This window comes from Penicillium daleae, assembly GCF_028827525.1.
Source record: "Penicillium daleae strain IBT 16125 chromosome Unknown utg000006l_segment0_segment0, whole genome shotgun sequence".
Taxonomy (NCBI): Eukaryota; Fungi; Ascomycota; class Eurotiomycetes; order Eurotiales; family Aspergillaceae; genus Penicillium; species Penicillium daleae.
Genome location: NW_026623154.1, coordinates 2,277,098 through 2,292,419, shown reverse-complemented (window position 1 = coordinate 2,292,419; position 15,322 = coordinate 2,277,098). Strand labels below are relative to the sequence as shown.

Here is a 15,322-nt window from a genome sequence, read left to right as displayed (position 1 = left end):
ACAATATCTATTTTTGAAAATATATCATAGCCCAACTGTCAGCCTGTCTTTGGTCAGATTCAGCCGAGGTTGGGTAAACACATTGGTGGAACGCTGGAGCTGGTTGATAGTTCCAGTAGCGTTCGAGCTATATGATGCCTAGAAATGGACCTAGGTAGACGACAGCGACATAGTGAATGCAGACAACTAGGAGCTCATGACATCAAGAATGCTACCGAACTTTTGTTTACAAACATACGGAATATTGTGACATCGGGCTCACGACGGAAATTGAACAAGTATAATCGATTGCCACAGGAAGCAAGCGATCCAGTCTCTACTCTAGACATAACGCAAGAACTCTTGATCCAAATAGCAAGCAGCGATAAATCAGCGAACATGTCTCGAACATGTCTATGCGGACTAGGGGTCTACTCATGGACATACCATATCCACTGTGACCTTTCCACGGATAAGGCTTATTCTCCAAGTTGAAGCCAAACTCGACCGGGGAGCTCTTGTCAAAGCAGCCTCCAAGAGCAGAATGCTTGTGGTCCACGCCCGAATCCACCTCCCTCTGTATATGTGTCCCATTATGATCGCAAATAGGACCAATGCGTGTTCCACCACGCCAGCTGCTCTGTCCGGTATGTGTCCTGCTCGACGAATACCCCGCCCTGGTTATCTTCAGCGCGAAACACGATATTCTGTGGACGTGCCGCTGTGTACGCCGGCCAATGTACCTGCTTCCCCAACCCATAGTGATTGGGATTGAGGTCATGCACGAACGAGACCCATGAGCGAGACATCAAGGTCGATAGATCGTGGTAAGAGGCGTAGGGTCCGATGGAGTTGGACAGATTTGGAGATGGGTTGTTGAACACAAATATCAACTGTGCCAGGGCATTTATCCGTTAGTATCTGTTTATGTATTCTCGACTCCTCCCATTTCCATTCTGCATGTCTACTAACCTCGACATAGTGGGTACTATACACCGGCGCGACCGTCGTGATCAGTTCCTCTACCCCGTTCCACGGCGCTTGATCAAACCGATAGCTATACGTTGGGTTTCCCGTCTGTCTTGCTGCAAAAAATTCCGCCACTCGCCGTCGACCAGCATGCACAAAGATATCACCTGCGATCGCCGCGCCGCGCTTGTACATCCACCCCTGGCTGGCAAATCGCTCTTCCCCCGTACCATATGGACAGCCCTTCGCCGGATCATCAGGGTACAACTTGAGCAATTCGTCAACTTGCTGGTGGTCCAGGCCGCCCCCGTTCAAGGTCTTGATGTATGCAGCCACGTCGGCTGAGGTGTTCAGCGTCCCCCGAGGGCCCCAGAACGCGGCTGTACCCTCGTCTGTGTTGGCGCCTACTAAAACGGCTACGTCGGCAACCAGGCCACGAGCCAAGCTCTCGCTTGGTCGTCGTGTCAGGAAGGTCCTGTCGATGACGGGTGTGTAAACCTGGGGAGCGAAGGCGTCGAATAGACTCTCATACGACACGTGCCGCAGACATGCCAGTGTGTCCGCTGCGTCGGCGCAGCCCACCGTCATCGTCACGTTGTCGTACATCTCCTGGAAGCCACCAGGTTGGGTGATAGTCTCTGAATCCTGTAGAGCCGACCCCAGCATGGAACCGCTCTCGAGGATTGCCCCTCGGAACAAGTTGGCGTGTTTGCCCTCGAAGCCGACGAGATGGTATCCGACACTGAATGCCCCCGCACTTTCACCCCAGATGGTGACCTGGGCTGGGTCGCCACCAAATGTACCGATGTTCTCCTGGATCCATTCCAAGGCCCGTCGCTGGTCGAATAGGCCAATGTTTGCCGTACCAGCTGCGAGCACTTCTCGCGACGAGAGGAACCCCCAGCCACCAACGCGGTAGTTGATGCTCACGCCCAGGATGGGCTTGTGCATAGCAGCGGCCTGCTGCACGATATATGACATGTTGTAGCGTGGGTCTGCGATACCGCCAGCATCGAAGCCGCCTCCATAAATCCTATGTCGTTATAAATACCACAAATGGAACTGGAAACTAGAAGTTGGGCAACACCTACCAGACGAGAACGGGAAGAGCACCGTGAGAGACATTCTCCTGCATGGATGGCCGGACAATGTTTAGATAGAGACAGTCTTCACTGAGGGGTCCGATCCCGACATCAAACCCTGCATAGCCAGGGCAGCTTGGTGGTTGGGCAATCGCCGGGTACGCAGAGTAGGTATGATTATAAGGAATCGCATGGCGGAGGCGAAGATCACCGACTGGAGGCTGTGCATAAGGGATCCCGAAGAAGGCTGCCTGGTTGAAACCGGGCAGGTCTATCCCACAGACGGTGCCGTTGGTGGTTTGCGCAAATGGAGCGTGGTTCGGACAGTGGTCTTGGACGGGGAAAGCAAGGCATGGAACACTGAGTAGCAGCTGTGTGGATATCCACGCCCCGACCACAGAAGTGAATATTGCACGCATAATACCTATCGGCTTACAATTTCAGTGAATTTTTGAATCGAATGATAATCTTCTTGTTCATTGTTACAAAATATATTCTCTGGGCCACACTTCCTCGTTCTTTCATGATCCGGGGCCAACCCCCGCTACTTGTCCCGACGGGCTGCGCGACAGAAATTACACTTTCTCTGCAATAAATGGAGGATGATGCGATATTCATACACATCGGCAGGGAGATGCAATCAAATCTGAGAAGTTTGTAGTAGAAGTTTATTGAAAAATTCAACAGTTAAGACGCTTCTCCTCGAATTTAGGGTCGAAAAAAAACAATCAATTCCATTAAACCGGGCAACCCCGTGGAGGCTCGAGAGGCAATGCTAAAATCCAGGGTCCATCATGCACCCTTCTAGATTCTATGACCGATATCATTCATGTTGACGGGGCCGAAGGTGTTGCTTAGGTAGCATTTCTGAATCGTTCAACCACTATAGTAAATAAGACATCTCATTCAACATGATCAATAATCAAGAATTTACAAGTCTTCAGTCACAACCACTAAGAAAGGAACGGAGATTTTGATTAGTCGGAGATAGTTTACATAGATACAGACTTCAACGATTACAGCTTGATCCTCTCGCATTGGTCCACTGGCTTCAACCCAAAGCTCTTCATACCCCCCTGCCAACTCAGCTCAATCGCCGTTTTAGCAAAGTCGCGCAAACTAGCTTCGTAGTCTCCGATGACAGCCTGGTCTATCCCATCAACGCCACCAGCTAATGCAATTCGGCGTGCGAGATCGGCTGCATCTCGTAAAGCGGTGTTGGCACCCATTGCACCTGTTGGAGGCATGACGTGAATGGCATCGCCCAGCAGAGTGACCCGACTAGAAGGCTCCCAGGGCGCGATCTCCGGCATAGCAGACAAGATTGATCTAATAGCTGATTGACTAGTGTCTTGCATGTCGAAGATCGCTCGGAGTGATGGACTCCAAGAATTGGTGAGCTTGCGCGAAAGATCCGCTGATTCTTGTGGGCCTGTATGCCACGATTTCTCGCGAGAGATGGGGAGTTGTGAACTTTGTGTGCAGAGCACCCAGTACATATAGGGATCGGGTAGTTGCGGTTCAGTGACTTCCTCTGCGTAAGGAAAGTTGATCGACTCAAATAGCACGCGCGGCTGAGACGCATCCTCAGGATCGAGAACAAGACTCATTCCATGGCGATACTCTTCCTCAAGCTTAGCGAGAAATTCTGGAGTAGACGGAGTCTTTCCAAAGATAATTCGCATGCCAGTATCCAGGCCTTGGAACGAGGGTAGGTACTGCTTGCGAACTTGAGAGCGGACACCATCAGCGCCCACCAAGAGGGATCCGTCCTCTGTAGTTCCGTCGGCAAAGGATATGGTGACTTTGTCGGGGTGAATGGTGTACTGTTCAAGGCTCTTCCCGAAGAAAACGTGTTCCTCAAGTCCGCTCAGAAGGGCCTCGCGAAAGGTCGTCCTGTCCACTGTATAGGATTTGGACTGGGCGCCAGGAGGTGGTCCGAACCCAGCAGGGGAGGGTAGGTGTGTTCCATCAGGCTTGATTCGAACTCCAAAGCTGGGTGTATCGGCACAAGTCTTTTCAAATAGAGTGAAAAGCTCGGGTGTCAGGGCCTCTTTCAAGGCGTCGACGCCGTTCTTGGTGATTCGTAGTCTGTATCCCTGCGCACGAAAAGTGCTTTTCACATCTTGTTCAAATAGTTTGAATGGGATGTTGTTCTTTTTTAGAGCTTGGGCTAGACAAATGCCCCCCAGGCCAGCTCCAACGATCAATACCGGTAATGCCATGGTCTCGCAAAGGAATTAGTGCAGGGCACCGACGGCTCGGGAACTCCAGAAAGCTTGCTAGAGAGCGAAGTTCAAGCTTTTTGTACGTCTCATCTGAGTGAGGCTTAGAATTGAGTCACTGTGTTTGAACATGGGGCCAAAATTCGACAGGGGCCTAGTTTTCACGAAGCATACACTTTTTTTTTTTTTTCCCTCTTGGAGCCTTGCCGATCGATCACCTCTCCTGTCATTCTCCTGCACGATCCTTGATCCTTCGGGAAATAGAACTCCCCGATCGAGTTCGGCATGAGCTACGTTCCGTATCCTCCCTCCTCTCCTGTAAAAAACAGCAACGGACTGTATAGAACCCCGGATGAGACATTATACATGTTACAGATACCATCTCGGGCTGTGGTCATCTTGATCCAACCTCTAGGTGGGTCGATGCGACCCTCTACCAGGACACAATATTAAGATGAATTGATGTCTAGTAATAGATGGGTAGTCATTCTTAATAGCTCTATGAAATGATTATTTGACTTTAACTATATCCAGGTTAAGAAAACATACATAGAAAGTACCGAACTGTTGGTCATAAGTAGCTAGAATGTATCATCTTCAAGTCGCTCCGTCCGCCTGATAACGCTGGGGCTGTGGTCATCATCAATATCATCGGTGAGATCGCCCGCCCCTGCAGTGGCTAGCAGGTCGGTGACGATCCGCTTGGAAGCTTCTTTGGCTATGGGGAATTATTAGTAAAGAATAGCGGATGGGTCGATGAATTGAGTGAGATAGTCACTTACCAGGCGTCTTCATTAGGCGGCTCTGTGGAATGTGGAACTGCATGGTCTTCGGAGGGCTTGGGCCAAAATCCTCGTCGTCCAAATCATCATCGCTATCCCATACAGGCTGATGACCGCCATACTTCTTAGCAGGTGTCAACACACTGGTTCCTGGATTTGGTGTGCCGCGAAGCCGGTTGCTGCTGGTGCGTCGTTTGCGATTTGTTCCTGGAGTTGTGGTGACACCCTTGATGGGCGATGAGAAAATTTCCGAGTGCAGCCGTGGCGCCTCGGGTTCGGGACTCGACATCGGGGAGTCGTCAAAGGCGTAGCGAGAGGTAGAAGCAGCAGCCTTTGGGGTGACCGTGAACTTGGAATGCGTGCTGGTGCTGTGGCCAACATTGCGGTAGCCTTTGCCAAGTGGAGTTGCCTGAACCCGGTAGGTTTTGTCGAGGACGCGATGCAGCACGGGGTCTGATGGTTTCTGGTACTGAGAATCTCCTCGAGATGCAGGTACAAACTTTGTCGATGACACCGGCGGGATGAACGGAGACAACATTGGGGTAACGGAGGCATCCGGCGGGAAGAAGGGCTGACGTCCTGGGGTTGATGGAAGTGTTGATGAGTCAGGCATATCAAAGGGTGCCTTTGCCTCGTTGATCTGCTTTCTCAGATTCTCATACGAGGAGGAACGATCAATGGAGGAAATCGTCATGTCTTCGTCGGTGAGTTGACCTGTTGCGCGGGGAGTACTGTGAGAAGAGATTGCCAGCTCGGTAAGGTCAATATCATCCCCGTGGCCGGGCTGAGCATCGTGGCGCCGTGAGGAGGGTGTCTCGTAGGACTGATCGGTCTCGTCGACGCTTGTGCTTTGGGTTACGTCGGCAGAGAGCTCTTCTTCGGTGGCCGTGGTCTCTTGCGCCGTCTCATCGCCATCGGCCCTTTCCTCGTATCCGGACAAAGAAACATTGGCACTAGCCTCGAAGAATTGTTTCCAGAACTGGGTAGCTAGTCAATTGCCGCGCAGTTGATCGTGTTGGGCATGAGATCCCGGATGTAGATCTAACGTACCTTGGCACCTTCCCAAACATCGCGCGAATGTTCCGTATACTGCTCTACTAGAGGTAGGATGCTTGTCGTCACGATTCGGTGAGCCTGACTGAAGTTGTGGTCGATTTCTGGCGTTAAAAAGACCGGTTAGCATTCAACCCCCGGTTTGTTTGTCGCGCCCAGCGTACCTTGGAGCGTCAATGTAATAGATTGTTCCAGTTTTTCAAGCTCCTCGGTGAGCGTCAGCGGCCGCTGCGATTGCGCAGATTGATGGGACATCTTGACTAGTACCACTGCTCGCAAGGGTGTGTTGCTCAGCTGGTGGTTGAAAACTAACTATAGAGCTTGCTGCAAGAGTCGGGAGACGCGCGGGGAACACGTCCCAAAGCGGTGTATTTTTAGGGCCGGAGATAAGGGTAGAGGGGCGTCATGTGCTGCGGGGTTTATGTAAGGAAGATCCAGGCATCATCGTACTTCGCGCTTTCCAGGTTTCCTCCTCGCACGAGGAGCAGTCAAGTAAAAGGGGAAGAAATCAAGAATCAAATCAGGAGAAGTGGCCTTACATGCAATATGCCTGCCCCCATCGCAAAAGGTCGGTTTCCAGCTTGCCTTTCCTTGTCCTGCCCCCACCCGGTTCACCCGGGCGGCCATACTCGACCTTATCAGCCCACCCGTTGAAGTCCGGCATGTCTGACGAGTTTGATAGGGATTATTGTGACTGTCTCCGTCCTGGTGGCAGCCGGAGTCGCTGTCTACCAGTCTCCCCAGTTTCAACAGTGGGTGACCACCTCTCGACGTAAAATCGCCTTGGCCCTGCACCACCTAGGTGATGAGATTCAACCGCGCGACTCGACCTCGCCAGCCCGGGAAGATATATCTATGACAGAAGAAGTTGGAGAGGCAGCCCAAGAACGCAGACGCATTGCCAAAGCGGAGATTATGCGCCGTGCGACTCTTTTGGGGTCTCGCCGGAAGAGCAAGGACTCTACGCAACAGCTTGGAAGCTTCGACTCTCTCGTAGACGTGGACGGAAACCTTCGCAGTTCGAGTGGCACACCCGGACAGTCGGATTCTAACCCCGTCGGTCACTCTACTGGGGTGGACACCGGTAGCTCACAGCCTCTTCATCGAGGAATGTCCTCCACCGAGGCCGATAGCCCGCGTATCGAACAATGCCAGCTCCATCTTGACATTCTTTCAGAGACGACGTCTAACCACCCATCGGAGTCCATCATACAGTTCACACCAACCTCCGAAGTACCATCTGAACTGCTATTTGATCCATTCGCTGACTCCCCCGTACGAGCACAGACACCCGTGTCTGTCTCGGCATCCAGCCATACCGAGGCCAACGACCAGGTTTACTATGCTCAGCCCGATTCGCAATCCAACTTTAGCCAACCCCAAGACTTGCTTACGGAGCTGGACGATATCAGACAGGATAATCAGTTCCAGCATCCAGTTTCGTCTGCACCATCGATTGCTGGAAGCTATGGCCATATCGATGGTTTCAATGATATGTCATCCGATGGAACCCTGAGTGACCTGGGTGAACACTCAGTAGGTGGTATCGCAACTCCCGCCAGCTGGTCTGAGGTCGGGAGTGTAGTTAGCAATGATGATGCTGGCCATCATCCGCTCTTGTAATTTCTTTGGTTACTACATTTGGGGGAACTCTTACAAGATGGATGGATAGTATGGCGCTGGCAGGCTTGGATAGGGTCAAGGGATTGAGAGGGTTTTTTTCTTTGCTGGAACAGAGCGGCGCACGGAGTCTAGCTTTACAGCGTTCAGAGTACACGAAACACCTCTGCTTGAGGAAATATTGAATATCAGCCCACTCTGCTAAAACATCATTCATCCTATTGGCAAGCCATTATATCATCTAAAAGTCACTGTACGGGTATTATATCTCTTTTTCGCGCCATAGCGACTTCAGATCTGCCGTAAAGGCATCTGCAACGACAAACCCCCTCATTGAAATCTCTTCAAGCATTGCACAAATTAACTCTGTCTCCCGAGTGGTTGTTACTCTTGCGCCTGCTACCCTCAAGGGGAAAAAGAGCAACACAGCTGCCAAATTTGCGGTCTTCAGAACGATCTCAGTCATCTGTAGAATCACATTGACATGATTTTGAACAACGGCCTGTGAGATTGTAGGCGTGGCCATTTTGCTGTATTGAATGCGGTAGTCGAAAATGCCGGACAGGTAGATTGATATGGCATGAAAATAGATTACTGCCAGAATAGAGTGTGGATGATATTCAGGTGTACCAGTATCGGTCGACCACTTTTGGAAGTTCGCAAACCAATCACCAAGAGCTGACCTGACAACGAACCCTTCCGCTGCAAGCTCAAGGAGGCCCTTGTGAAGAAGGATATTTGGACAATTGGAGCCCTGACTGAGCAAACCCCATACCCTGCGCTTTGTCAGTCATACAATAAGATATAGAGGGTGTGCGAGTGTACTTGCCGGTGACTTATTGAAGTACATGTAATCATCAGATCGAATAACAGCTCCTTTGGGTGCCAATGGTTGTTTTCATCCTCATTCCAAATTTCAGTCATGAGTGACATCCATTCCGGCTGGCAGAGAAAAGTAGGTTCTGAGTAAATGAGAGCGCGGGATATTTCAAAGACCCGTACTGTGAGGAAAAATGACCTCCCGGGGCCCGCGATATGAGCTTCTGGACCGCGAAGCTGAAGCATTCTAGACGTGCCATACAGAAAATGCTTCACCCAGCCCTCTCCAGTTATATCGTGCATGAGCTAATTGAAAGGTTAACATCCAGCCTCTGATATACCTTCGCCCAAGACACTGTTAACATACTTCGAAAATCCCCAAGAAAAAAGGGGTCCATAGATTGACATCTCGTGGGACGTCGTTGCTTGCAAGTTCAGCTTTCAATTGTGCGATCGAGGTGTGATAAGCCGTGAATGCTCTCACGACCACATCTTTCCTCTCTGGTGGCCTAGTGAGCACTGGCTTCCTGCTCAGATCAAGTGCACCCAAAGCAATGGATGCTTGATACATGGTGGGGGATCTCTGGAATTCCGATATGATAGTGCTGAGGTCCAGGGGGCCACCAAAGTCATTTCTGGCCAGAAAGTCCGAGAAGAAATACTTAACAAAAAGGGCTGAGTTTCCTTCTGAAATCTTGGGGCAAAGGCTAGGCGTAGGAAGATGAGTGGCTCCGGAGAGACTGTCGGACCTTTTGGATGGCGGGGAGACATTGATAAAGACTACGCTAGCCTGTCGCTGAATTACTGGAGGCACGCATTGCTGTTTTCTTTTTATGCAATACTGACAGGGAGGACCACCTTCGCACTACAGAGAGTTAGACTGGAGTACGGAATAGAACAAACAGTCATCGCTAATAAATTCTATACGAAGGGCAGGTTGACCTTGATTTTGCGTCGTGCGCAGGCTACGCATCTGGTGCGATTAGTCCGCCGATCGAGTGGTCCCACGACAGTCATTTCTCAAAGTAATTGTGGAGAAATATGAGGGAATTTCTGTGCAAGACATGGCCTTGAAATGTCCTCGTTGCCATTCACAACCCGAACAGAGCGAGGGGACGGTCAGGAGGATAAAGGGTGCGGATGGAGAACGGGAGGCTGCCTAAGATACCAGAGTGGATCGTAGGTCCAATGGTGACAGGCTGAATCAGCGGAGCTGTTGCCTTAGAACCAACTAACTATGTATCGGGTTCCAGCTCACACGTACCCAAAAAAAGTTCACACGGACCCAAAAAATTTCTGACTAATTTTGGGTACCCATGAGGTACCCGACCTCACACGTACCCAAACTATTTTGGGTCCTGATGAGCTCTTATACTTACTTTTATGCATATGATTAATAATTATGTAGGGGTTCAACTTTAGTTGAACCCCTACCTCACTAAAATATACTATCACTCTATACATCTCTTTACAACTCTATATAGAAGATTATACTATACTCTTAAAGACTCTATCTATTTTTTATTCATAATAATATAAAAGAGGTAGTCTTTCTTCTAGTAAATTACACGTGTTGAAAGAAAAATATAGTTTGTTTGGGGTCATGAATCAAAAGTGTCAACAAAGAAATGAGAGATATATCTTCAACACAAACACAACACCATTTTCTTCTTCTTCTTCCCTCACCACCCACTTTGTTTACCAAAGGTCAGAACACCTGTTTACTCTACTCCCTGACGCGTTTCTCCATATGTTTTGCATATGCTGAACACTTCCAGCTCATCAACATGTCGAATCTTGGACTCTTCCCTGGCCTGGGTCCAACCCGGGCTGAATTTGACAACACCACAGTCTTAAACGCGACCAACCCCGACCCTCTCCTGGGATATGCACATGGTATGTTTCCCAGATGCATATGCTGTTGATATGTTGACCATATGTAGGGCCCATTCCAGACAACAATCGTGGCTGGAAGCCAGCTGCGTATACGGCAGCTCTAGCTGCAGGCGCACGCCACTACGACATCAAGGCAGCTGATATCGCGGCGACCCCGCCTCCAAATCCGGCCGAGGTTCTCAACAAAGAGAACATAGGAGTGTACGTGGTGTCTGAATATACTGAGGGCATGGTTATCGTATGCTGACACTGAGAGGAACAGCTGTGATATTGTCGTCAACCCTCCGTCCCAAATGTGCGGTCTAGTCTTCTCAGAGGGACCTGCTCTGCGTCGACACATCCGCAATGAACATTCCGGAGCTGGCAAGTGTCTATTCGTTGGATATGTTGAACATATGCTAACAATATGACTACGATATAGTCGTCAACCCCAGCCGGCGAGCAAAGACCCAGCTGGAGATTATTGCGGGCCAAAACGCCATCAAGCGTTGGGTCCTGCAGGGTGGCTGGCGGGATGCTAGCTACCTCCATGAGCCTGGACGCGGCCCTGACAATGGATGGATTGGACACTGGGCCTCCGCTCTGGAGCGAATTGCGTAAGTACTCTGGGTACTCTACGTTTTGCACAAGATTGATATACTTGTTACATATGACTCTCATATGTTTAGCGTATGCTAACAATCCGTATAGAGCTACCGATGCACAGTTTGCCGCACAATACGGCACTCGTTTCCACCGCTGGCAGGCCCCAGCAACCCCGAGTTCTGGTCATCGCAGCCGCCGGGTAAGTCCCCTTTTTTTAAGAAATGATATGTTAAGCATATGCTAATAGTATGTAGCGTGGACCTGGCGTCCCTGGGAATCCTATTCCCTTCGCGGGTTTTGGCCCCACTGCCGGTAATGGAGACAATAGTGATGGAGGAGGTGGCCCACCTGCTCCCCATATGCAAGACTCGGAGGAGGAGGAGGAGGTAGAGGAGGAGGAGGTAGAGGAGGAGGAGGTAGAGGAGGAGGAGGTAGAGGAGGAGGAGGAGGAGGAGGAGGAGGAGGAGGAGGAGGAGGAGGAGGAGGAGGAGGAGGAGGAGGTAGAGGTAGAGGTAGAGGTAGAGGACTCATCCTCTGATGCTTTTGAGTCCCTTTAGTTAGGCGTAGGTCTCTTTGTATGAATTTTCTGTTATTTGTCTATACGGAACATATGTTAAACTTATGCTCAAAGTAAATTCAAGATATTCTTAACTTATACCAAAGATTCGCCTGACTCTATACTCCGTAATAATTCCTCCTTCTTCCTTCGAAGGGCTAAGATCCTTTGCTTTCTCTCAAGTTCCGCAACTTCTTGCTGTAGCCGTGCCTCTTCATCATCGAATCCCTGAGTATAGCCTAACTGCTGAGAAATACTATCATGCGGCGCTATTCTAGACGATCCGTCAAGAACTGAACTACCCTGAGGGGTAGATAGCGGTGCAGATATAGATTGACCATATACTGAGCTTATGTCAGTTATCTCTGAAGTAGATATCGAAACTATGTCCGAAATATCTGGAAGCCCAGGTGGTTGCATCGTCGGGTTAAGGTCATCGTAAGGATTGATCACGTTCCAGGGCTGGTATGGTTTATTGATACGACGGTTGGCAGATTTTTTGTAGCGCTTGTCTGATATAAGGTTAGTATATGTGTAACATATGTTGAACATATGGAACAAACCCTTCTTGCGAACTTGTTTGGCAATACGATACACAGGGTTTTGAGATCGCCAAGTTGGGAAGAGACCTAGCTCTTCTGCAAGTTTATTCTTTTGGATCATCTCTTGTACATGTTTTTTGCATCTGTAATAAAGAGATTAGTAATATGCTCTATACATGATAAATCGGGTAATATACCGGAGAATTGCTGTTAACAAAGCTTGCTTTCGGCCTACTGCCTCGTTATCGTGAAAGTGACTACTTTCACTAATTCCAGTATGATGTGATGCATTCGTCCACCATTCAATAGGAATCTTAGATGCCTCTGGGGTTATTCCAGCAAGAATCCAATCAACCTTCTTATTCTGAAACCATTTTTCGGTCTCTGGCCACTTTTCTGCAACTTCATCCATAATTCGAATAACCTCTGCCTTTGAATTTGCATTCCAGATCATATCAATAGACGTAGTAGCTTCGTGACCAGGAAACCTTTTCCGAAAGGCTCGCTTAACGTGCGTTTGGCATAGGATCAATATATTTTGCAGATGTTCTGACCATGTCCAACGAGGATCTAGGCCAGCAAGATAATCTCCAAGCCCTAAATGAAAATAGAAAGTGAGTATAATTCAGGCATATGTTAAGCATATGGGAAGCGTACCAGGTGCTTGCTTCTTACACATGTCAACAGTAACCGTCCGAATTCCCTCACAAGAATCATCCCTTCCAAGCTGATACGCCCATCTAATTGGTTTTCGTCCAACATCCCCAAGAATCTTGAAGATTTTCTCAAAAAGAACCCGATAAGCTACTCGAGTTTCGAGATTCATGAAAGCATAGACATAGGTATTTAACCCTGAGAGTCAGCATATGGTTAGCATATGTTTAGCATATATAGAACACCAGAAAATCTTACTCTTTACCTGTTCATTCCACCCTGAAATTGTGAAAAGCTTGGTTGCTCCCTGAACCATCTTGAAAGCAAGATCCATTTCCAGATGTCGTACACTCTGAAAAAGCTTAGCTTGTTCGTATGTGCAGCATATGATCAGATAATGCTCCCGATTCTCGTCAAAGAAATAGACTTCACGAATCCATTGATCATCCACGTGTTTAGTTAGATCAAACTGGTATTCACGCCATACCCCAGCAAGATTCGTCCCTTCTGGATAATATAGTAGTCTCTGCTTATGAATCAAAGCAGTTACTCTATCCTCAATGTGTAAGCTCTTGTGGATATATCGAAGCGCAGAATCACCATGTTGACGTATAATCTTCGCAAAAGTAGGTGAGACCATCAATTTACGTGCAGTTAATCCTAGGATATCCTGCGTGTTGATTGCGTCAATGATTTCTTGACCAATATCATGTGGTAGCTTTGTAGGCGGTGGCGGCGCATGTGAATGAGATCCTCGACAAACGAGAAGGAAAAAAGGAAAACGATCCCATACGCAGGGGATATAAAGGTCAATCTTCACAGAGCAAACACTATATATCAGCTGACCAACACCATCTGCATGAATTGAGTCTAGGACAGGGTTAGCATATGTTCAGCATATCCAGAGCATATCTAGTGTAAAACATACCACAGTGGCGACGTCTAGCTGAACGATGCTCCACGAAGTAACAGTTCTTGGTTCCATATCCAGTATCTCGTAAGCCATCCTTATCGCAAAGAAGCTTTAGAAACGCGGTGTCTATCCTTGCAGCACTTCGTGGAACGTGCTGACAGTAGTGCCAACGCTGGGATCCGACCTGCGCGTTCGGACACCCAATAAAGGTGAACTACTTATAGTTAACAAATATTTAGTACATGATAATAATATGCACTTACTCCATCTCGAAGCCACACTGTTGGCTTTTGACCTCTGCATGTCCGCTCACTAGGTGCATAAATACATGGCCCTTCTATATCCCACGTCTTGAGAAATCCGAAGTAAAATCTATCTTAAGCGTAAGCTTAATAGAGGTTAAAGCTAGGGAGGGATATATCTTACTCTCTAGTTCGCTCCTGGATTTCCTGCGCAATAGTGTGATACACAGGCTTTGCAGCAAGAGCCTGAAGTTCGCGGAAAAGTGTTGGTTTAACACGGTTATAGCTTTCAGACGGGGTAATAAGATCAGGATGAGCTTGGTGGCAATGTTGAATCCCTGTACATTGAAAGGATCGATGCCATGATCTTGATTCTTTGTCTTTAGAGTCTTTCTGGAGGAGTTTCGTGAAGATTTTCTTGGCCGATTTGAGTTGTTTAATCGAGAATTGAACCTAGGATAATTAGTTATCATATATGCTAAGCATATGCTAGACATATGCTAGGATTATATCGAACATACCGACGACATAAGCTGTGAAGTAGCTTGGTTGACAGCAGTAACGGTGTCTTCCACATTTTCAAGTGGATTTTTGGAGGCATGAATGATATGTAAAATACCATTCTTGTCTGTATCAGGATACTCTGGGAGGATAAGGTGCTCCTGAACTTCGTAGGCGATCACAGCATCTCTAGAGCTAATGCTTACTTGGGTCCCGTCTGTTTCTATACCTGTTTGGTTTCGTTCCGTAAAAGGTGTAGAACATAGAGAGCTAGTATTTTCCTCATTATCCTCACAAGAATCGACATCAGATAACTCATATGTATTAGTGCAATCTTGGTACACTGAAGTTTCAGAGGCCGATCGTTGTCGCTGATATAAAATATAAGATTTATGTATGCTCTTATTTATAAAACGATCACTCACAGATGGAAGATTATAAAGAATTTGATTAATCTCTAATGCAGTACTAGTAGTAGATTGCGTAGAGATAAATATGTCAGAATCGGAATCCTCGAATAGCGATGGCGAGAGTAAAGACGCCGACATCTTGTGGAATTCGATACTTGGTAACAATCTTGAAAAGGGGTAAAATAAGGTGTTTAAAAAATTTTCTGCATTAAAAAATATTATATAATCTAGAGGTTTGGGTACGTGCGAGGTCGGGTACCTCATGGGTACCCAAAATTAGTCAGAATTTTTTGGGTCCGTGTGAACTTTTTTTGGGTACGCGTGAGCTGGGTGCCCACTATGTATGCAGTCAATTGGTTAGTTAACCATTTAGACTTCCCATCCCCAGCTAGGGCCCGCTTATCTACCATTCCCAAAGCGGCAACCATAGAACGCAGTTCTTGGCGCAGAAGCTGAGCCCCCACAGTCATCAGCCAAACCATGAGCCAGAGACA

General features: G+C 48.3%; 5 protein-coding genes across 5 annotated transcripts; 1 reads left to right on the top strand and 4 right to left on the bottom strand.

The window, feature by feature from the left end:
• Positions 1-572: 572 nt before the first annotated feature.
• Positions 573-2,449, bottom strand: N7458_006553 (uncharacterized protein; the record flags this gene model as incomplete). The annotated part of the gene is made up of 3 exons (XM_056909935.1): positions 573-872; positions 952-1,981; positions 2,040-2,449. The coding sequence occupies 3 exons, from the start codon at positions 2,447-2,449 to the stop codon at positions 573-575; spliced, it is 1,740 nt and encodes a 579-aa protein (XP_056765639.1).
• Positions 2,450-3,046: 597 nt separating this feature from the next.
• On the bottom strand, positions 3,047-4,255 carry N7458_006552 (FAD-dependent oxidoreductase; the record flags this gene model as incomplete). Its single annotated transcript, XM_056909934.1, has 1 exon — positions 3,047-4,255. One exon carries the CDS (start codon positions 4,253-4,255, stop codon positions 3,047-3,049), a length of 1,209 nt encoding a protein of 402 aa, XP_056765638.1.
• Positions 4,256-4,836: 581 nt separating this feature from the next.
• N7458_006551 (DASH complex subunit ASK1) lies at positions 4,837-6,345 on the bottom strand (the record flags this gene model as incomplete). Its single annotated transcript, XM_056909933.1, has 4 exons — positions 4,837-4,973; positions 5,038-6,016; positions 6,088-6,194; positions 6,255-6,345. 4 exons carry the CDS (start codon positions 6,343-6,345, stop codon positions 4,837-4,839), a joined length of 1,314 nt encoding a protein of 437 aa, XP_056765637.1.
• Positions 6,346-6,636: 291 nt separating this feature from the next.
• N7458_006550 (uncharacterized protein) lies at positions 6,637-7,713 on the top strand (the record flags this gene model as incomplete). Its single annotated transcript, XM_056909932.1, has 2 exons — positions 6,637-6,658; positions 6,773-7,713. 2 exons carry the CDS (start codon positions 6,637-6,639, stop codon positions 7,711-7,713), a joined length of 963 nt encoding a protein of 320 aa, XP_056765636.1.
• Positions 7,714-7,972: 259 nt separating this feature from the next.
• N7458_006549 (uncharacterized protein) lies at positions 7,973-8,236 on the bottom strand (the record flags this gene model as incomplete). The annotated part of the gene is made up of 1 exon (XM_056909931.1): positions 7,973-8,236. The coding sequence occupies one exon, from the start codon at positions 8,234-8,236 to the stop codon at positions 7,973-7,975; it is 264 nt and encodes an 87-aa protein (XP_056765635.1).
• Positions 8,237-15,322: the final 7,086 nt, after the last annotated feature.